At 40.3% G+C, this 23,625-nt stretch overlaps 1 protein-coding gene and 1 non-coding gene across 3 annotated transcripts in view; both read right to left on the bottom strand.

Annotated features, from left to right (window-relative positions):
* Edrf1 (erythroid differentiation regulatory factor 1) overlaps positions 1–21,682 on the bottom strand; it is a 42,948-nt gene extending 21,266 nt beyond the window's left edge. Inside the window, exons 1-17 of one of the 2 annotated variants that reach the window (XM_046448879.2) lie at positions 21,463–21,682; positions 20,397–20,605; positions 18,781–18,847; positions 18,048–18,173; positions 16,499–16,623; positions 15,793–15,949; positions 11,710–11,811; positions 11,336–11,457; positions 10,563–10,674; positions 7,514–7,661; positions 6,698–6,806; positions 6,201–6,312; positions 4,910–5,170; positions 2,738–2,809; positions 2,325–2,475; positions 833–1,021; positions 293–493 (exon numbers count right to left, since the gene is read on the bottom strand). In XM_046448879.2, the coding sequence (XP_046304835.1) occupies positions 293–493; positions 833–1,021; positions 2,325–2,475; positions 2,738–2,809; positions 4,910–5,170; positions 6,201–6,312; positions 6,698–6,806; positions 7,514–7,661; positions 10,563–10,674; positions 11,336–11,457; positions 11,710–11,811; positions 15,793–15,949; positions 16,499–16,623; positions 18,048–18,173; positions 18,781–18,847; positions 20,397–20,605; positions 21,463–21,570 (2,371 nt within the window). In that variant the 5' untranslated portion in view covers positions 21,571–21,682. The remainder of the gene's footprint in view (positions 1–292; positions 494–832; positions 1,022–2,324; positions 2,476–2,737; positions 2,810–4,909; positions 5,171–6,200; positions 6,313–6,697; positions 6,807–7,513; positions 7,662–10,562; positions 10,675–11,335; positions 11,458–11,709; positions 11,812–15,792; positions 15,950–16,498; positions 16,624–18,047; positions 18,174–18,780; positions 18,848–20,396; positions 20,606–21,462) is intronic. The other variant, XM_046448880.2, reaches the window with a different exon arrangement.
* Positions 15,442–15,544, bottom strand: LOC124095672 (U6 spliceosomal RNA). The gene has a single exon (XR_006852565.1). It is a non-coding gene; the product is annotated as a U6 spliceosomal RNA (small nuclear RNA).
* Positions 21,683–23,625: the final 1,943 nt, after the last annotated feature.

Here is a 23,625-nt window from a genome sequence, read left to right as displayed (position 1 = left end):
TTTTCCAAAGGAAAATGTATGGCTTGGTCTGCTGACCACTAAAAAAACCCTCATAAAAAGAAGAGTTTTCAGAGATAACCCATAACTGTCTTCACCTTATTTTATAGTCAGCAATAATATTTATATTTAAAAACCTTTTGATAAAAACAGGAGGATCATGCTTGGTTTTAAAACTAAGAATGAAACAATACAGCAAACACTGAACAACTTAGGTTTCTGCCACTTGTCTGGACATAAACAAGCATGGGCTTCTGGACAGCACCACTGTGCACACGAGGCCTCTCTGGCATACCCTGGCAACTAGACTCCCTGTGGAGGCTGTGCAGGATCTCCTGGTCTTCTTTGGTTTGGTAGTGAAACTCTTCCAGGTGTGCTGCTCTGTTACTTGCATTCTGGGCCAGCATGAGCTGGATGTCACCACAGAGAGTCAGATATTGAGAAAGAAACAGCAACACTTCAGAGAGCATATTGGTACACAGGCAGCAGTAAGTATCTATTTGGAAAATAGTAGGAAGGAGATAAACACAAAGGCATTAAAATTATTGTGCACAGTAAATGAAGAAAATCTGTTACCAGCTGAAAGCTAGATACCACTGCATCTGCTCAAAGTTCATTTTGTGCCAGGTAGCAGATATATTTCAGGTGGCTACATGTGTTTCAAAATGAAGAGATGTTAAGCTGCAGAGCACAAAATAAAATACTAGGTAACATACAGTGGGTTGGGAGAAGCCATTTTAAGATCAAACTCCACAACAGAAGCAGGAGTGAGGGCCCACCGTTACCTATGCATTCAGCCTCCCTTCCATGACCCCACTTACTCTTGGTGGCTTACCATGGCTCTGCAAGGCCAGCTTAATGTATCGTAGTGCTCTCCCATATTTCTGAAGACTCATGGCAGCATCGGACAAGACATAATAGGCCTTTGATGACTTGAGAATCAGCTGGAGTTTCATTTTATGTTGCCAAGAACCAGGGATCATTCCAGATTGACTGGAATAATTACCCTTCTGAAGGGAGCCCACTGTGACATGGGGAAAAAGAGCACATTTTACTTGAGCACAAGTCTTACAATAAAAAGATATTGCCTGTTGCTTGACAGAAACACTGGAGACTCAGATGCTATTGCCATGTTGAGACTGGTGAATACTATGCTTCCTTGCCTAATCTCAAAGGAGTCAAATGGCAGCGTTCAAACTCTTGCTTGAAGCTCCAAACCTTCTGCATCCCTGCGAGGGGCAACTGCCATTCTCTTTTGCGATGCCTACAGACTGATATCTGCCTCTTGTCTCCAGTCTGAAATCAACCTACCAAATATTATGCCTTCCTGAAGCACAGCCCCAATCTCAGTCAAAGCAGGTCACTAGACAGAACAGGGCTTTAGCACTTGTAATCATATACATCTGAGCTACTTCCTACATGTCATTTTTCTAGCCTTTCTACTACTCCACCCCTACCGCCCATCAGCCAGACTCAAGTCACTACCTGTTGCCTTTGCAGATGCCTGGCTCCTCCTGGCTCCACAGCAGCCCATGGTTTACCCACTCAAAGCCCAGGCTACTCCATTCCACCAATGACCACCTTTGTGCCAAGCACAGGGCCAGGCACTAGGAACCATGACATGGAGTCCTAAGGCCTTTGCCTTGATAACATAAACCACACCAAAAAGCACATTGTGCTTTTGTTTTAAAAAAAATTTTTAGTTGTTGATAATAATAAATAAAAATAAAGTTCTAGGTGGTGCTGAGAACATGCTAGACAAATGCTCCACCATTGAGCTACAACCCCAGCCCCCCAAACACACGCCTTTCCCCCAGCCCTCAGAATTCCCATTTTCTTTCTTTCTTTTTTTTTGGAAGAATATATTCTTTTTTTTAAAATAGAAAAATAAAATGTATTCACAATGAGTGTATTTGGTGTGGTTTATGTCTACAGTCTGAAATCAACCTCCTCACAGCAGGCAAGGGGGAACCAGGGTCCTTATGCTCTTATTAGAATATTTATGGGGGCTGGAATTGTAGCTTGGTGGTGGAGCACTTGCCTCGCACACGTGGAACACTGGATTTGATCCTCAGCACCACAGAAAAATAAATTAAATAAAAGAAAGGTATCATGTCCACCTACAACTAAAAATTTAAAAAAAAATAGTATGGAAGACCAAAATTACTCTGCTTTGTTTTATATTTTGAATGAAAAGCTATGTCACCCTATTTCTCATTCACATGACATCCTTTTTCTCAATTCCTTTCAATGGAATGCCTTCACTGACATAAAGGATCAGTATATTATTCTATTGAGGGCCTTATTTGCACATCAATTCAACTTACTTTTGTCCAAAAACAAGGCCATCTGCTTCTCTAGCCCCTCAGGACCCCCCCTTGCAGATTCATCTTCATATTTTAAGGGGATTGGGGTGCTGGGGTCGGCGGCTGGAAGGTCACTTTCTTTTTTGATGCTGCTATCTACAGATTTTAAACCCTTTAAAAAAAGGAAAAACATTTATTATATACTTTACTAAGAATAAGGCAGAATTTCTATTTTAGAAACAGACTTCGAAAAACTGTTTGATCTGAAAGATTTGGGAACCATTGATTTGCTTTTCACTTTGGGCTTAAAAAAAAAAAAAAAAAAATCTCAGCAGACCACCATTCAGAATAACACTTAGTCACCAATGAACAAGTGCTATTTGCATATCAACCACAAACTTTACTGAAAAAACAAAATCTAAATTTAGACTTACCTCCAGAACATAGCTAAGTACTAGTCTGCAGCGCTCTTCTGTATCATGGCAAACTGGAAATGCACAACTGGGCTTTAGAAAAAAACAGCTGAAGTTATTAACATGCTACAACACATTTCCTGACTCACTTCTGGAAATTTCTAAAACTCTACAAACCAATAATTTAGAAATATGCTTTTGTATTCAACTTGGTAAGGTTTCTGATACAAAAGTTTCTGCAATGTTTTTGTTTGCAGATTAAATTACTGTAAGCATATCAACAAATCTAGCTTAACAAAAAGATCTTCCAGTGTATGTACCGCTTTAAGTACTTAAATTTCTAAAAATAATTCTATTATAACAAAAAAGCAAGAATGAGAGTTGTAATGTTTTAGATAAAATGCATACTAAATCCAATAGATTAACTCAACTCTTAATTAGCATTGATTCTTGGTAGCATAGTTAACAATATCATTAATTTAGCAAGAGGTCAACAAGAATCACTCATCACCCAAGGGCTCACTATATAATTTATCTGCTTAATTAAGGAGCAAAACTAGTTACCAACATCTACCCACTAAGTAACAGTATGTGTACAGGCCTCTAGAAGCATTTCATTTTCCTGAATCCTGGGAGGCTGGAGTTACTAGTAACTCCTACTAGATTTCTCATAGATGCCCACAAGATGGCAGAGGAATCTGAGGACGAATCGAGTGAGTGGAGAAGCAGGGACTCTGGAATCCACACTGATTGCCCATTTTTCAAATCAAACACAGCTAAAACTAGCTATAGCATGTTTTCATGACTACTATGACTTCATTTTTGAATGTCTAACACTCATAAAAAGTGCTGTCTCTACAAAAGAGGGACGCTAACATACTGCTGCACCTTTAATTATCTAATTGCCCCACAAGTCCAGGGCCTTATGTTACAATGCAGCTTCCCAAATACACATAACTTTTACAATAGAAGACTTAACCAAAAAGAAATTTTTTACTCCACTGTGGGGCTCAGGCTGAAAGTGAACTAAAATCTTAGATGAAGAGTTAATGATGCTTCTCTACAGTCATGTAGTCAAATGTTTCCTGAGCACCCAGTGTGTCCCAGACATGGGAGGCTGAGGACGATCTACCTGCAATAGGCTTATGATTCAGAGATGGGAGACAGCACATACCAAAAATAGGTAGAGAAGCTCCCTGAAGGAGCCGACATAGGATGCTGTGGCTAGAATGGTCAGGGAAGATCTCTAGGAGGTGACGTTTCAGTCACAAAGGCAGCCATGAAAAAGATCTAGGGAAAGGGGTGTCTGATCAGAGGTGCACAGCAATAAAGGCAAAGGCCCCCAGACAATCTCCATGCTTCTGAGAGACAAAAAAAAAAAAAAAAAAAAACCAGGATGGCTGTGGTAAAAGAAAGGGGAAAGTGAAGGGAGAGAAGGGCAGAGACACAGGCAATCTTTTAAAACAACAGAGAGATGGCCTCACAAAACTTGGTTGGATATAAAGTTTCCAACTGAATGTTAGACTTGGAACTTGAATTCAGAGATTATCTGTAAATATGACTATCTCAGTTCGTGGAACAGACAGAACTCTCCCAAGGCTGACTGGATCTAATCATAGGGAGGCAGCACACAGGAAAGTACATTGTGGCAACAGACTGATACAACAGCCAGTGTAGCCCATGCCACGGAAAACCGAAAGGGTGTGCAGTGTTAGGGACATCCGCCCTAACCAGGGCAGAAACATGCCCCAGGTCACAGAAAAGTATTGTCCTACTTACAGCACAAGGACAACGTACTAGATAGCGCTACATATGGATCAACCCCCAACTTTTGTTCACCAAGCAACCCACATATGCTATTTCCTAGCAACTCAAAACTTGGACAGACACACCCTGATGAGGAGACATGGCTACAAATACACACTGGCCACTGGAGAAAAAAATCTCCCACATAAAAATCAACATGTGGCTGTCTGGTGTACTTGGGCCACCAGCCTTGGACAATGTAGGTCAGTCACCCCAGGACAAGACTATTCAACTGTGGGGTTCTAAAACCAAGGTTCAGAATTCAGAAAGCTAAGAATTACTAGACCCCGGATCACAGAAGATTTGCTAAATATCAATTAGCATCTTTGAGACTAATTGCATTCAACTAACACCTATTTGTTTTCAATATAAATCCTGTGTGCTCACCCTGATTTGGTGGATGGACTTGTATTTTTCTGGTACTGACAATTCCCCAACAGACTTAATGATAGCTACTGCTTTGTTGTCGTCTGACGGGTCAGAGCTGATGCTATAGGATCCATTTTCATCACTGTCAGGCATCTCCTCCTCCTCTTCACTGTAACTTTCATCCGAATTCTCATGTAAAGGAGATTCAGAATTTTCTTCCTTTTTAGGTTCATCCAATTGAAAAAGTTCTGAAAGCATGTAATTGGCTGAAGCAATAATCTTACATAAAGAAAAACAAATGTGTGTAAGTAACTATCACCAAAATTGTCTCATCATCTAAAGATAAAGCAGTTTTACTACCACATGCACAAGTTTTGGAAGGGTGTCGGCAGTTAGTCTGTTTTTGCCACACAGACTGCCACACACACAGAAATGTTCCCAAAGCTAGTCTTGAGTGTGCTCTGTGAGATCCTTATGGTTGAGTTTCATTTCTGGAAATTATTCCACCCTGAGCCTTCACAGGGACAAGCAAAAGCTTTTAAGTATTAACTAAAATGTTAGCAAATCCTACCCAAACCAAGTGAGAAATGAGAATTTTCCTTTATAAACGACTATAGCTTACCTTTAAATGGCAATAGTTACAATATGACCTATAGCTCTAAAGGCAAAAAAAAACCTCACTAGATTAAAAAAGAAAAAGTCCTTCCCTGATTGCTATTAAAATCAGCACTACATATTACCATTTATCTCACTATTATTAACTAATTCTTTATTATAGACACTTAATAATCTGAACATCACTTTTTAACTTTTGCATAAATCACTCAAGTACCACTAAATACCAAAACTTCAAACAGCAATTAGATACTTAAGTCAGTAATTGTCGTGTGTCTGTAATCCCAGCTACTCAGGAGGTGGAGGAAGGGGAGTTCAAGGCCAGCCTGGGCAACTTAGTGAGATCCTGCCCCCAACATTAAAAAACAACAACAACAAAAAAAAAACACACACAACTTTTTTTTATTCAACAAACTATTTCTAAGTTTGGTCTTCAGGATAATCTATTTACAAACTGGATACTGCTATACTTAAACTCAGTGTGCATTTACATACACACTCTAAAATTCAGTGACAGCACATCTCAATTCGGATTAGGCACATTTAAGTGCTCCACAGCCACAGGCTGCAGGCTGCAGGCACCCATGAAGGGAGGGGCGGGCTAGGGTCTGGCTAAGAGGCCTTCACTGCCCAGGCAGCAGTTCTTCATCAGATTGTTAGCACTCTGTCAGAAAGCATATGAATGTGATCTTACTTGAGGATGTCTGCTTTTGTCCAGCAATTTGACACAATTAAGAAGCAATGTTCTAATAGTCCCATAGTGTTTTTTATTTTGATTCTTCTTCATCATCATGTTACAAGCAACCCTGAAAGAGATGTTTAGATCACTTTACTCCCCCTCATCCTTCTCTGCAGCGTTCAAGTCTAGGCACACTCTTGCATCTTCCCAACAGAAATAAGGGCTATAAGAAACAACTAAAGATTGCACTTTGTCCACCTACCCCCAAAGGTTTATACTATGCTTTCACTGAAAGTTGAATGATATTTGGTACAATGTGTTTATATGTGTGACTGTGTGCCTGTCTCTCCTATATACTCACATATATATTCATGTATATACACACGTGTATGTAAGCATTTATCCCACTCTGAAAACCTGAAGAGGTATTTTAAAGGCTTGGCTTGAAGAGTGTGGCTGCATACTACACTTTTACATAAGGCTACTTCAACTTAAATTTTTAAAGCACTCACTTGTATAAGAGAATGGCTACTGGCATTGTGAATGGATTCTGGTATTTGTCTTCTGTTTCTTCACAAAGAGTAGTGAGATCATAGAGCTTCACTATATCGCTGCCACTGGCTAAAAAGAAAAACAAACCTCATTTTATAGCAGTCACACAAACTAATCATTGTCCATTCAAAAACTAGCTTACCTTTTTTTTTTAAAGATTTATTTATTTATTTTAACTAGGTATAAATGACAGCAGAATGCATTTTGATTCATTGTACACAACTGCAGCACTTTTCATTTCTCTGTACATAATGTAGTGCCTCACCATATGTATAGCCATACACGTACCTAGGGTAATAAGGTCCATCACATTCCATGTCTTTCCTGCCCATACCCCTCCCCTTCCCTTCTTTCCCTTTGCCCAATCAAAGTTGCTCCATTTTTCCCATGCCATCCCCTGCCATTCCCACCATTTTGGATCAGCATCCACTTATCAGAGAAAACATTCGGTCCTTGGTTTTTTGGGATTGGCTTACTTTGCTTAGCATGATATTCTCCAACTCCATCCATTTACCTGCAAATGCCATAATTTTATTCTCTTTTAATGCTGAGTAATATTCCATTGTGTAAATATACCACAGTTTCTTTATCCGTTCATCTACTGAAGGGCATCTAGGTTGGTTCCACAGTTCAGCTATTGTGAATTGAGCTGCTTAGAACACTGATGTGGCTGTGTCACTGTATTATGTTGATTTTAAGTCCTTTGGGTATAGGCCGAGGAGTGGATAGCTGGGTCAAATGGTGATTCCATTCCAAGTTTCCAAGAAATAGCTTACCTTTAAAGAGCCAATAGGTATGTCCTTCTTTGGTACAATTGGATTTCAGAAATGACAAAATATTCTGTGCAATGTCCTTTATGACCTTAGTAGAAAAATTAGAGTTTTCCAAATTGGGAATCTCTTCTGTCTTTATCATTTCATACTTCTGTAAAACACAGATGGGAGATTGTTTAAGAGAGAACCTGAGGCAGCAACATCTTTCTTCTTACAAAGCAACCAAACAAAAATCTGCAGAGACCCATGCAGCATTAAAGAGTGTAAGCTAGTGATTTTCTTTTTTTTTTTAATATTTATTTTTTAGTTTTCAGTGGACACAAGATCTTTATTTCATTTTTATGTGGTGCTGAGGATCGAACCCAGCGCCCAGTGCATGCCAGGCGAGCGCGCTACTGCTTGAGCCACATCCCCAGCCCTAAGCCAGTGATTTTCTATCTTTTCCTGCTCCAAATCCCCAGGATCCAGGCCCAGCACTGATGGTGGCCTACCACTAAAGACACTCTGGAGGGGGGTCACACCAGGTCTAGAGCTTCAGGTTTAGCACTGCTTCTATTCTAACTGCACAGTACTGAACACTTCCTTTCTCATTCTGCTGGTTGTCCTTCACACATACTAGGTAAGCACTCTACTGCTAAGCCACAACCCCAGGCCTTTGCTGGTTTAAATAGGGAAGGTGGTAAATGAAGGTAGACTTTACCCTATAAGCATTTTAAAAACATTATATTTCTGGCCTCCTCTACCTATCTACACACACACCAGAGTGAATGGCTCAAAGGAAGAGCATTACTTGAGATGTTTTCCTTGTAGATATTTCTCTTCCCTTGAGTTAGAGACTCGTCCTTTGGAGGGATAGAGCACAGAGATGGAGGGGGCAACAGGAATGAAGGCTGCATGGCTGGTACTACTACTATCTTTAAAGTGCCTCCATATTTCTTTCCAGGGTGTCTTCTGTGCAGATTTCCCTAAACACATCTTACCACATTTCCTGAAATACCGTAAAACCAGAAGCCCTAAAGCAACTGGATTGGGACACCAGACAAGATTGCCTAAGGTTGATTTTCATCCTCCTGAGATCATCTAAAGGCCCCAAGGTTGTTATTCCCTTCCCCCCAGAGTTCATACTACACCACTCTGGTTCCCCTCTCAAACGTCCACTCCCCTTCACTTATATGGGGTAAGTCTCTGATGCATGATTTTGAGAGATTCAATGGTGATGAACCCAACTGTACCCAGGGGATGCTTCAATTTATCCTCTAGCCTATCTTCTCTGAAAGTTGTAACTGCAGAATGCTCACTGGACCTCTCAAATTTCCTCAAGCTGAATGTGTGTTAAAAACACATCACTTTCCCAGACTATACCAGCCCACTGCCTCTTTCTTAGCAAGAGACACCATCATCATCCTTGTCCCAGGGCCCTGGGTTTCCATGGTCTCTTCCTCCCTTCTGTCTCACTAATGCTATACCTACCTCTCCCCTTTCCCCTGCCTCACCACAAGCTTCTCACTAATGTTGCCACTTAAGGTTATGGTATGACAGAGGTTCTCAATCAAGGCTGCAAATCAATCACCTATAAAACTTACTGGGGGAAAAAAATAATGCACAATCCTACCAAGCCTGGCACACCGGGGGACCAAGTGATTCTGATGAAGCCCAGGTGAAAAAAGGTTATAAAGGTTAAAAGGAAGGCTTCTGGCTGGGTGTGGTGGTGCATACCTATAATCTCAGGGACTTGGGAGGCTGAAGTAGGCAGAGGGCCAATCTCAACAACTGAGTAAGACCCTGTCTCAAAAAATATAAGGTGCCGGGATGATGTAGCTCAATGTTAAAGCACTGTGGGTTCATTCCCAATACCAAAAACAAGAACAAAAAACAAAAACAAAGGAAAAAAGAAAAAAAATAATAATCTTGGCAGATACAGGCTCAAACATCAGAACCACTACTTACTAGCAACATGATCTTGGGCAACTCACTTGAGCTCCTGATCCTCAATTTCCCTCCCCACCAAAAGGGAATAAAAGTACATGAGACAGCTGAGAAGATCAAAAAGGTGATGCCCTTAACAAAGGGACTGGCAAGGAACAAATGCCATCACCACCATGCTGAGTCTCAGTACTTCCTCTGCAGCACAATGTTATGCCATTTATTAAAGAAATGCCATAGCTGGTCATCTTCTTGTCCCCAAGTCCTCCCTGCCTGTTCCATAGTATCCCAGATTAACATTCCAGCACAACAAATCTCACCTCTCAGAGGCAAAGCCTTCACTGATCCCACATGACCAACTCCTCAGCACCGCATTCCAGGTTCCCCATTACCTGGCCAAGACTTTTTCAACTGTTACCTGAATCCTGCTGTTCCCTAATTGGATTTATTACCAATCCTCTCATTTACCTACTCAACTTCTTCTCAAATCCAAGTTCTTACTTTTTGAGACACTAGCTATCTTTTGAGACCCAGTTAATAAGCCACTTTTTGCATGAAGCCTTTCTTCCAGACCCAGAGTGATCTCGCCCTTCTGACTACCCAGACCTGGTGTGTACTGATACACTTACAGTACTCGCTTCCTGTCTCATACTGTTTTCTCTGCACATCATTACTTCCCATCAGAACATAGGTAAGTAGTGATCAAAACATACTCTGTTTCCCTCCAGCACTTGTAATGGGGATTAAAATTTCCCTAAATATAAAGTGCTCAGTAAGAATTTGTTACATAGGCTACCTATCTACCTTAGGCAATTCTCACTCTAGTCTGCTCCTAGAATTTTGCATACACCAAGCAGACATTTGTGCAAGGATGAACACATCCACTGCTCTGGCATTTTCGGTTTGCCATCATGAACTTGGTACTTAAGAATTCTATGGTTACAAACCCATGCTTAAGTATACTTACAAACTTAAAAGTGAAAACACTAAAGTTTCAGTTAATTCACACCTATATTCCCTACCAAAATACAACTTAGTATTTACAAGCCTTAAAAACTCTGGTGAGGTACTCTCTGCACCAATCAATTTGCTTTTGAGAGATTATTTAAAAAGTCACAGTGTATCTTACCTGTACAATTCCATTTACATGAAAACACATCACAAGCTCTGGTACATTGCATATCAAGTTGTCCAACCAATAGTCAATTCCAGTTAGCACATTGATTGGTTTGTTGTTATCCCTAAAAATATACATTTCTAGTGTTATTTGTTTTCATTGAGATGTTCCATGAGTCACCTGTGACTTATTTCCCCATGTAAGTATTTTACTCTATGCTCCCTAGATGAAAATGCCATAAATGCTTTGTTTGATGAGACACAGGCACATAGCTCCATGGTGTTATATTTTCACATCTTTCCAAAAGCTGTTTCCTATTTCTAATTGGCACTAAGTTTTCAGTAAGAACAGAAAGATGACTGAACATACTGTTCCTTACACAATCTAAGGCAAGATTGAGCACAGACAATAATGCTCAAGCAAGAATTCACACTAATATGAATACTCATGAAGCATTAAGAAGAATGCTCACAATTATTTAACAGGAAGTTAGCAAAATGTCTCCTTAACCAATAAATTTTCTTGTATTCTCACAGGTTGCAGATTGACACATAACAATAGGCCAGTACAACAGCCCTCTGGCTCTATCCAATTAGGTCTAGAATGAGGGCTTAGCTATGGGGCTTTCAGCATTTACCATTTCAAATGGCATGGGAACAAGGGAGGTGAGAAAATCTAGGGAAAAAAAGAGGCTGCCCAGACAGATAAGGAAAAGCAAATGGAACACTAAATCTAAAGGAAGCATTTAAAAAACATAAGCACAAGAGGGGCATGGTGCCGTTTACCTGAGACGTAAGCTGACCGCTGGATACCTGCCTCCACCAAAGATGGGCATGTTGGATCCCACCAACATGTGGATGTCTTCAAATGTCCACAGGATATTACGAACAAAATCATTTTTAAGACCCTTTGATTTTAAAATGGAGAGATTATAATAAACAGAAGATCCACAGTATCCCCCATGATCCACAGAAAGACCAGAAAAAAGAAAAAAGAAGACAGAGTAAGTTCCCAGAGATATAAGATCAGAGAGATGTGTACTAGGAATTCTCAGGATCAGGTGGATTTTTTTCCCTATCAATTCCAATTGATACTAGTTTTTGGATGACGAAGTGGACCGTGGACTAGGTGTCTTGACTTGGCCATGTGGAAAGCATACCTGACTGTTCTCCCCGTCATTGAATAAAGTAGTCAGGTTTTGTTCTTTGGGTGCTGAGGCCACATGCCCCACTATGTATGAGGGCTCAAGAGGCTCACTTCCCTGTGAAAAGTGCAAGGATAAGGAGTGATTCTGCTGCCAACACTTCTTAAAATTGACCCATTTTTAGAGTATTACCTAAAAACCGAAGCACTCATCTCAAGTCTACCTTTGTAAATTAAGCCAATACAGTTTTCATTCCCTCATTTTTTTAGTAACATTGATTACTACTGCTCTTTTGGGTTACCCCATCTCTACTGAATAGAAAATTCTAAACACCTCAGACATAATTTGAGAGTTCTGTCATCCAGACAGTCTCTAGTTTAATATGTCCTACATGAGCTTCACAGAATCCCAATCCTGGACACCCAGTGAAAACTTATCAGAGTCAGGTTGGAAAAACAATGCTACTTACCATTTTATACTTGCTTTTGAGAGTGACAATGTTTATTGTTCAAAGACTAAAAAAATGGTCTTGCTATAGAAATCTACTTCATCCTTATATAATCCAAGGTTTAAGCCAAATATAGTCAATCTCACAATACTTTTTGTTCATAACATATTCTATGGAATGCATTTTGCATTCTTCAGTTTTTCAGCCATTAGGACAGTTGGTATTAAGAAATACTACTTTAAGCTTAATTTAATGTCAGTGTTCTACTTGACCCCAAGATGGACATGTGTATGTGCTGCCTATTCCATGAAGATCCATCCTACTCCTCATCTGTGTGTGTGCCTGTGCAGTGGGCACGATTCAAATCAGGGGAGATTGCCAGCATCTTTGCCATCTTGTTTCCTCCCTCAGGAGTCCTATGAGGACATCGAACTCCTCAATCATTTGTTTATATAGACACATGATCAAGCTATGGGGTCAGTTCCCAAAATTATATTTGTGAGGTAGCTTCAGAGGGGTTTTAGACTATGACAGGCTCAACGGTCTCAAAAAAGTTTTGGCTCCAAGGCTATACCACAGACACCAAAGTAATCTCTGTAACTGCTAAACAAAGGCCTCAACTGCCGCAGTCCGGCTGCAGCAAAATAACCGGGGGGTGACGAGAAAGTTTTGTACGTTGATACAGCAGGGGTAGAAGCCGTTTATTGTAGGGCAGGAGCGATATTTATACATTCCACACAGCTTATCTTAATTAACATAAACTTGATACAGCAGTCAACCAATAAGAAATCTCCACACTTAATGGCTCGCTGGCATTACTTAACAAATCACTCCCTCTGGCAAAATGCCAGGCGCCATCCAGACTTGTTTACAGACTCTAACACTCAACCTAGTGGTTTTAGTTGTGAGAACAAGAATTAAAGAGGTGACAGCTTGCAGACAGATCTCCAAATTTTGAAATTCACTTCAATCTGCTTCTAGAGCCCTCCTAAACAGGTGGCATTTAGTGACATGGTGGAGTCCTGCTGTAAGAACAGGTCTCTGAGGTCAGAAAAGATGTGTATGGAAACCCTAGCCTAGACGTCACCAGCTGTGTGACCAAAGAAAATCATCTCCTGCTTATAAGCTTTCAACAACAGATTTGTAAAATGATACCATTGATACTCACTGCATATGCAACTCCACAGGTGAAAATAAATTTATACAAACATATATTAAAGTTCATGGCCTTTGGGGCACTAAGTAAATGCTGGTCTGCTTCTGGCACATGCAAGTCTACAGATTCTTAAAAATCTCTTTAAGATTTTGCACAATAACTCCTAATCAAGGTAAGGACACAAGGAAAAGGTTAGCAGAAGGACAATGGGCAGCAGCAGAGCAATATTTCTATTATTTGGTCGTTTTTGTAAGGTATAGGTTTTGGAAACAAGGAATACTAGATGAATTTTTAAAAAATCTTTGGTGACATATAATCACATATAATAAAGTATAAAAACCAAAGAATTCAGAATAATAAGTACAGCTAGGCCTGGGTGTGCATGCCTGTAATCCCAGCAGCTCGGAGGCCGAGGCAGGAGGATCAGGAGTTCAAAGACAGACTCGACAAAAGCAAGGCACTTAGCAACTCAGTAAGACCCTGTCTCTAAACAAAATAGGGCTAGGGATGTGGTTCAATGGATGAGTGCCTCTGAGTTCAATTCCCAGTAGTTCCCTCAAAAAAAAAAAAAAAGTACAAATAAATTTAGGTTTTATTATGTTTCTGACAATGCTGAGGATTGAATCCAAGGCCTTACCATGCTAGGCAAGTGCTCTACCACTGAACTACACCCACGCCTCTTTAATTACAAAGCAAATTACCATGTAACTATTACCCAAATCATAACATGGGACACTGTTATAGTACTTAGTACCCTAATATGTCCCTTCTCAGTCACAAAAATCCCCACCTCTTGGTGGTTACCATTGTGACCTGCATGTTAATTACTTTCAAAATTCATTGTGTTGTTTTATAGAAGGTTTTCCCACTTTAAAACCTACTATAACTAAAATCAAGTTAAACGTGTTCATTCCCTATAACCCTATAATTTGTGAAGACTAAAACAATCTGGTTGAATAGTGTTCAGTTTATGGGAACACATAGCAAGAGAAAAAAAAAATTTACCAAGTTTAAGATCTTATTTTCAGCCAGGCATGGTGGCACTCACTCTTAAAATCCCAGTTACTCAGAAAGCTAAGGCAGGAGGATGGCAAATTCAAGGCCAGCTTTGGCAACTTACTGGGACTGTATCTTAAAATAAAAAATACAAAGGGCTGGGCATTAGATTAGACAAAGGGGAATGAAGGGAAGGGAGGGGAGATGGGAATAAGAAAGACAATAGAATGAATCAGACATAACTTTCCTATGTTCACACATGAATACACGACCAGTGAAACCACACATCATGTACAACCACAAGAATGGGAAGTTATATTCCATACATGTATAATGTCAAAATATAGTCTGCTGTCAAATATAACTAAAAAGAAAAAAATTTAAAAAGAGTGCACTCACAAAGAAATAAAAATGGGTAGGGATATAGTTCAATAGCAGAGTGCTTGCCTAGCATACAGGAGGGCAGGAGAGCCTGGGCTCAATCCCCAGTACTACACATACATAGCAAAAAAAAAAAAAAAATATATATATATATATATATATATATATATAAAGGAATATAGAGAGAGGGGCTAGCAATACAGTTCAGTTGGTAGAGTGCTTGCCTCGCATGCACAAGGCCCTAGGTTCAATCCCCAGAGCCAAAAAAAAAAAAAAAGAATATATAAGGAAAAAAAATATATATATATACACACACACACACACACACACACAGTTTTTTTTCTTTTTTTAAATCAGGTTTATCAATATCTGTTCCTAAATATACACATGCTGCCACAAGTTATGTCTATGGAGCTACTTTGTTCTTTCATAGACACAACAAGGATAACAATAAGAAATCAAGAATATAAAATACAAATCAGACAGCATATTCTTTCTTTTATCCTTTTTAAAAGCTTTATAATAGGAATGTGGGCTAAAACTTAGGAATTTCATTCAGAAAATCTTAAGGGATATTTTAGCTCTAACAATTTGACTAGAAGTTCTGGTAAAATAATATTTACATTATGAACAGGCCTATCAGCCTCAATATTTGATAGCTTACTACATGTCTAAAGTTAAAAAAATATACTTTATCATTATGCTATAAAGTATTCCTATGACTTTAAGGAGAAAATCAGTATTGCTATACTTGTCAGTAGGCTTTTTCTTTTTGGAACGCTTCACGAATTTGTGCGTCATCTCTTGCGCAGGGGCCATGCTAATCTACTCTGTATCATTCCAATTTTTTAGTATGTGTGCAAGCACAGTAGGCTCCTTTAAAACATTTTAATATAAGAAAAACTGATCTGGCTATTTGTAATAGTTCTTGTAAGTTCTACAATGAAAAACTAAAATGTATTTTTTTTTCCTAATTGTGAAATAAATTGATAAACAATTTGATAAACAATTGATAAATTGATAAACAATTTCTTATTCCATTTGTCTATTCTTTAAATAAGGTAGTTCTGTTTTCCTAATATGAGTTCATGGAAGTAGCATTTAAATACTAACAAACCTGACTGGAAGCACTGGGGTCTTCAGAAACTGAAGAAGGCATTTCAAAGGGAGCAGGCCATGAAGCCCCTTCTGAGTCATGTGTCTGATCAGAACTTGATGATTCCTGTCGTTCTGCAGCTGAAGGGACAGGCTGAGCTGCTCCATCACCATTGATACTGCCCAAATCAGAAATTAAAAAAACAAAATAAAAACAGACTTTGTCAAAAGTTAACTTTATGTTACAATCTACCAATTATAAAAGATGGTGGAAGAGATGGGCATCATCACCCTAAGTGCATGTATGATTTCACAAATGGTGTGACTCTGGTGTACAACCAGAAGTGAAAAATTGTGCTCCATTTGTATACTATGAAGTGTATTCTGCTGTCATGTATAACTAATTAGAATTTTTAAAAAAACTCCAGACTTTGTAATCAAGCATGTATTTTCTTAACAAAAATTAAAATGAAAAATGTAAATACATCATAGTGAAAAAAAAATTAATTTTACTAGCTTCAAATTAAATTTTAGATAAGAATTTACTTTTTTTATATATATATTTTTAGTTGTAGCTGGACACAATACCTTTATCTTATTTATTTTTATGTGGTGCTGAGGATCAAATCCAGCACCTCGCATGTGCTAGGTGAGCGGTTTGCCACTGAGTCACAACCCCAGCCCCTCCTTTTTCTTCTTAAGGTAAAAATAAACAAGTAGTCAAGTACCTATAATATAAAAACTTGGAAAGAATAGCCTTCTGGTACCAGTGCTCCTTGCTCTTTTTCTTCCTCTGCCACTTTTGATCTATCAGTCTTTGATAAAACTCTTTCAACCATGTCCAATCACCAGTCTGAGTAAGAAAAAAATTAAATAAATATCACACACATAGCGGAAACAACTTGGTACTACTTGGTACAACTTTGGATCCTGAATGTCCCCAAAGGCTCCTATGTTGAAGGCTTGGTCCCCTGCCTGTGGCACTATTAGGAGGTGATGGAACCTTTAAGAGTGGAATCTTGTGGAAGGAAGTTAGGTCACTGGGACATACCCTTGTAGAGGACATGGGGATACCAGCCCCTACTTTCCCCTCTTTGCTACCTAGCCACCATGAGGTGAGCACTTTCCTCCATCATGTGCTCCCTAACATAATATGCTCCCTCACCATAGGACCAAAGCAAAGGAGCCAGCTGGTCATAACTGAAACCTCTGAAACCATGAGCCAAAATAAACCTTTCCTCTTTTTAAACTGAATATCTTGGGTATTTTGTCACAGTGGCTGAAAGCTAGCCCGCACCTATTACTCTTTTACAATCGATTCTCTGTTGAATATCGTTGGCATAAGCACACTCACAAAACACCTATATTTCTAGACTCAATTCATATTGCCTCTTTTAACTCTTTTAAGAAGCCCACATATTCCTCCCTTCCTAGGCCAGGCCAGAGAGATAACCCTTCTCTATCTTTTCTTGAGTGCGTGAAGTATAACCTACTTTGCACTTTATTGAAATATCTACCTTTGTGTTCTTACATCAAAACTGTGAACTACTGAAGAACTAGGGCTATAATTTACTCACTCACATCTCCCCCAAAGCATTGTGTATCTGGTGCACACACAGATTGAACTTTACTATTTTATCTAAAAGAATATTTTAAATGTCAGTTTAAATCACTCATTTTCCTTTATTGGAAAACACTGAAGTGATGTTAAAGAGTAGCCCTATGAACCAGTAGAACCATCAACCACTTGCTATCAGTAAACTAAAGATTAAATATAGAACTGGAGAACAAGCCTGGAGAAACTGAAACATTGTGATTATATTTTATAAAAGTGTCCAACATTAACACAAGAAGGAAAAACAGCAGTTTATCAACACAGTTTTAGAAATCAGGCTTTAAGACATTTTTCACATCGCCTAGTAACAACTTTTCAGGACAATCTCTATAATGAAGACAAAGAATTTTTTAATAATTTAAACATAATAATAATTATGTATAAATAATAATTTCACATATTTTTCTGAACTTTTTCTTCACTAACTTCACTCTTTTCCTTGTAAGAATCCTGGCTGTCAGCATGAACAAAATAATTTTCTTCCCCATTCTGTTTTTTTTTTTTTTTAACTGAAGTTTTCTTATCTTCAGTAAATTTTTTCAACTTTTGATTGCTGAAGTACTCAGCTTCATTTCTACTTTGGCCTTTCTCTGGAACACAATCATATTTCTAGCGCTCTTAGGTTGTTAATGTTTTTCTGGATGTCTTTCACAAAGTATTACCTGAGATGATCTCATGAAGAGTTCCTGAATATCCAGCTCATCTAATAAGAGTGTCCTTCCTATGCGGTGTACCGCCATGCTTACGTGGGACTTGCTGTAGGGAATCTTCAGCAGTTTTTTTATGTTCTTAGAAAAAATAAGGAAAAATAATTTAGAAAGACCTTTTTAGAGTTATCTGTAATTTCAAATTTCAATTTCATTCATCTCAAGGTTATACAAACTGTAATTTACACAAAAAGCTACATAGAAAATAGACCTTTAAAACCAGAATCACTACATTTTATGAGCCACGCTAATATGTTAATATAAATGATGATCAAAGATTTATTTTTACAAGATACAATTTCTCAACGGTAAGTGCATACAGATAACACTACTGCACTGACCTAAGCTTTTAGCATATCAGAAAAAAACTGCCAACTAAAGATCAATAGAATTTACTGGAAATATGATTCTAAATTGGTAACATGCAGTATAATCCATTTCAATTACTATTATTAAAATATAGCAGTTCATATTAGTATTAATATCACTACCATTGTTTTGGAAACTGTTCCCTCCACTTTGAAGAAAGAACATGTGGTAAGGAGTAATAATTTAAAAACAAAAAAGGTATCAGAAAATCAGATAATTGTATCATTTCATCGGGAATTTCTCAAGATTGTGAAACAGAACATGTAACACCTAGTATAAAACACTCATGGAGTTCCACTTAAACAATAAGAAAACTTACTTCAGAATCAGAGACAACATCCACATCATTTCCCACAGAATCAATAAAGTCATATGCCATGCCAAAACTACCAAAGGAAAAGAGGCCACAAGTTAAAGGTGAACAGAACACCAAATATCCTTGCTTCTAGGATTCACATTTTCCACATTCTAACATCTCTGAAATCAACATGTAGTAGGTTAACTAGTGTTTCCTTTTCAGAATATATAAAATAGTGTCTCAAAATAAAAAATATCTTTAGATTTAATGAAACAGTAATAATTATAAGAAGTCATTAGGAAAGATTTAGAATAAAATACTTAGTGGGTATTTTTATTTTTGTCCTCTGAAACTCAAAAAAATCTCTTCCAAGAGAAAATTGTTCTAAGATTTTACTCTTTTTAGATAAAACAAACATTTATTATGATTTTAGTTTCTAGGACTGGACTGTTTCTAGAAAGATATCATTAAAAAAAAAAATGAGATAAATGCACCTGACACCAATTTAGAAACAAGGAGAAAAAAGAAGAAGAAATGTGTGCATCCAACTCATTCCAGGTACCATATGAGATACACCTATAGTCTATAAGGTGGAGAAGTAGCAGTCAGGATACTTACCCAGGACTGTCTAATATTGGAGCATGCTCTTACAATCTATCATATGCTTTAAGTAAATTACTTAAACTTTCTTAGCTTATTTTCTCACATGCAAAATACTTCACAGTATCTAGTTCAAAAGATTGCTATGAGCATTAAATGAGATAAACATAAAATACCTAGCACTGTGTTTCTACAGTCAATATAATTATTTAAATCATCTCATAACAATATAATCTATTAAGCTATTCTTCCAAAAGAAGATATTTGAGTTACTTCCAGTTTTTTGCTAGAATAAATGCCACAAATAAACAACTTGTATACATAACTTTTACTTTCTGAGGCAGTAAGGACCCCACATATTAAATGGCCTACAAGAATAAGACACAAGTACATTTTTCTCTGTAAGATGCCGGGCCAGGGCTGGGGATGTGGCTCAAGCGGTAGCGCGCTCGCCTGGCATGCGTGCGGCCCAGGTTCGATCCTCAGCACCATATACAAACAAAGATGTTGTGTCCGCCGATAATTAAAAAAAAAAAAATTAAAAAAAAAAAAAAAAAAAAAGATGCCGGGCCATTCTCTCATTTTTAAATACCACTAGCAGAATTCTCGGGTTCAGAGTCAAAGGTGTAGGTTACCCAATATGCTGGAATTTTACATCAGGTTTTTCTAAACTACACAATATACCATAATTCAAAGAACAGATCAGACCATGGTAAGGGTTTTCCTTCTCATGTACCACCCTGATTTGTTTTCACATTCAAAAGCAAATTAGCTAAAAATAAAATGGTCAATTTTTAGTAAAAAATTTAATATATGTTAATAACATGATACAGACATGAAAGGAACACATGAAATTGGTATCTTCATATTATTACATATTCTGCAGGGGAGAAAAAACTTTGAAAGTCAAATGTGATCTTTGGGAAAAAGAAAAAAATCCCAGCAAGTTAATGTACATCACAAATTAAACTGGAAAGTATTAAGAGTTTTAAGTGGAGTAAAGGGGTAGGTTAAAAATGCCATCTATTAATATTTACCTTGAAAACGGCTTGCTTTTCTTACTATTGCCGAGAATGGTAGTTCCTGCTGGCCCTAGTTTGGCACTCTCTCGTAACCAGTTGGCAGGTGGGAGTTTCAAGTCTGTCTTCTCTTCCAGGCGTGCAAATGCTGTTCGAGGAGGGGCGGAAGAATATTTCACCACAGCTCGGCTCTTCACTTCACTGCCTCCAAGAAATAAAGCTGATCCCTAATTAACATATTAAATGACACTATAATGAACACTCTTAGGAATGAAAATCTCAGCTTTATAAAAAGAAAACAGGAACTCACTACCTCAAGCGTGTCACTAACAATACATTTTAGCACACATTATCATATTTACTAGCTCTTCTTCAATAGTTTTAGAGGAAAAAAAGACGGATGCATCAAGGAGCACGATGGCTGCGGTCTTCAGCCGGGAAGCAGGCCGACCACCCCGCCTTGTTCAATGTACTTATGTAAAACCCAGAAGCAGAAACCAGGAGACTGAAGAGCGCCCGGTGGGTCCCCGCAGGATCCCACGACGCCGCTCCCCGGGTCCGAGAAACAGCTCCACACTGCGCGCCGCCTACCGAGTGCTTTCGGGTGTTTCAGGGCCTCTTTGGCTACCAGCCAGGGCCAACTGCCCGTCGGTCCCCACAGGAGCGCGGCACCGGCCAGCGCGGCCCTCCTGCCCCGGGCGGGCCCAGGGTCGCCCTTCCAGCCTTGCCCTGGAGGCCCCGACGGCCCGGCCGCCCGGCGCGCCCTCGGAGACCCGCCCGGCGCGGGTCCGGCGAGCCCTGGCGCACCCTCCCGCCGCCCCCCCCCCCCGGGCTCCGCCGCCGCTCGGACCCACTCTCACGCCCGGTGCTCCGGGGCGGAGCGCGCTGCGGCGGCGGCCGCCGGGGGGAAGCGAGACGGCTGAGGCTCTCGACCTGCACGCCTGGGACGGGCAGCGGCCTCCGCTCCGCGCCTCGGAGGTGACGGGGGCGTGGAGGCGGCGCCGGAGGCTGCGGGGCCCGTGACAGCGTCCCTGGCAGCGCGGCCCGCGGAGCCCGGGCAGGTGCGGCCCCGCGGGGGACTTACCTGCGCGCAAGGTTCCTCGGAATCTCCCTGGGACAGGAGGCTCAGCCCTCCTCGAGCACCGGTCCCCGCCGGCGGAGCCTCGGCGCCGGCCTCCTTGAGGTCCTCCATCACTGCGGCCCAGGGCAGGCGCGGCCCAGCGGCAGCCGAGGGGCGGCACCGGGAACCGGGGCCCACGGGCGCAGCAGCTCAGCTGACCAGGTGCAGGAGACGCTCCGCGAAGAGCGCTTCCGGCCCCTGACAGGAAGGCTTGAGGTGACGCGACCAAATCTCGCGATCTCTGTAACAGAGGCTCGGCTCCGCCTCCTGCTGCGGAGGCCGCCTCCGGGGGCGAGATCGGCGGCGCGCCGGCGCCTGTCAAAGCCTCTCGGGGAGACCACTTCTCGCGGTATTTGCCGCCCAGGCTCCACCCCTCGCACGCCGCTAGTCTTTGTTGGCATATAGTTCTTGGTGCCGGAGCTTGGACCGAGTCCGAATCCGGAGGTCTTCTCTGCGTGGGAGGTGAACTACCCTAAAGGGTTTTGAGAGTTAGCGGCGTCAGCACGCTCCCTCCCCGGCCTGCGGTGCACGCCGATGCCCAGAAGGGAGAGGCGCATTCAGGTGCGCCGGTCCGCTGCAACCTGGGTCCCTGCGGCGGCCCGTTCTTCCTGCATCACAATGCAGGAGTGCAGGGGCGGGGGCTTCGCGGGCCGTGGGGCGCCGGGGGACTCTGAGCTGGCAGCACCTTCTCCGGTGGTAAACTGCTTAGATGCGCAGGGAGCGTCTGCTGAGAACCCGGGCGTGAGCCGAGGCTCCGACGTCAGAGCGCCTGGGAACACCTGGGCATCTAGCGGGCGTGCACGTTCCGACTCGGTGGCTCCGGGAGGGGCCCGACCGTCTGCATTTCTCCCAAGCTCCCAGGAGGTGCTGCCAGTTCCTAGAGTAGCAAGGGGGTGGAGAAATAGCTAGGGTTGTTTAAATCTTGGAGAGCCTGGACTCTTTCGGACGAATCAACTAAGATGAAACAGCGAAACATCTCAAAAATTTGGCAAATCTTGTTCGGTTTTTCAGTAAAAAAAAGTTTTTTAATTAAATTTGCTTTTGAAGTATGTCTGTCTTAGTTTGTAATTTACATTTGACTAATAGTGTGCATCTTCAGGAATCCTTGTGAATGAGCAAGCCTAACTTACTTTGTTTTCAAATGTAACAAAAAATTATGGATTAATATTCGATTTGACAAAATATTTTGGAGCTATTTAACATGTATTGATTTTAATTTTTACAATCATTCGTTCTATTTTGCTGTCATTTTTTTTTTTTGCAAGTTATGCATTATTCAGTAAAATGTTGAACTCATATCTAAAACGGGATGGTTAAACTTATTTTGGGTACCTAATAAAACCTATGCAATCATTACCTAATTTTTCAAGAATATTCAAATTATAAATTGTACATATCACATTAAATAAGCCAAATTTGTAAAAGTAGATATGCATTATGATCCCAGTCTCAAAAACATCTATTTCTATGTCTTTGTCCACAAAAACAGATCTGAATGGAAAGATGGAGTGATTAAATTTTTGTTCTTTCAAGTCTCCCCTATTTTCTTTCATTTTGTAACTAACTTTAATTTTATTAAGCTTTTGCACATATGTAATTTAGCTTTTGATAATATTTCAATTTTGTTGTGTAATTCTATGTAAGAAGTGAGGTAGCAGGAATTCTTTTCTCAGAACTCAAATTTGTGCATGCCTGGAAAAGGGAGTTCCTGGACCCTTGTTTATATTGGCTGGTGGGAAGATGGGCTGGAAACCACTGGTGAAAAGCCAGAGAGGAGTGAGACAGAATGAAGATCTTGCACAGAAAAAGGAAGACTTGCAGCCGGAGAGAGGCTGAGGGAGATGAGGGCCTCACCCCTCAGGAGCTACTTGAGGGATGCCTGGCCCCCAGGGGCTGAGTCTGCTGCCACCCACAGGCTGGGACTAATTTAGTAAAGGAGGGTGATCCCTGAGGCCTGCAGAAACTGGGCACATCTGGGTTACATAAAGTTTGAACAGTCTTCTAACTCCAAGGCATGTTTTTCTTTTTCTATATTCAAATACTCTTACATGCTATGTTTTTTAAAAGTCATTATTGTTTCTAAAGTAAATTACTAAAACAGCGTGGGAAAAACATTTATTCCACAAT

This window comes from Marmota monax, unplaced genomic scaffold, assembly GCF_021218885.2.
Source record: "Marmota monax isolate L192 unplaced genomic scaffold, Marmota_monax_Labrador192_F-V1.1 WCK01_AAM20220418_F8-fsc00076, whole genome shotgun sequence".
Taxonomy (NCBI): domain Eukaryota; kingdom Metazoa; phylum Chordata; class Mammalia; order Rodentia; family Sciuridae; genus Marmota; species Marmota monax.
This window is presented reverse-complemented; position numbering and strand designations above follow the sequence as displayed.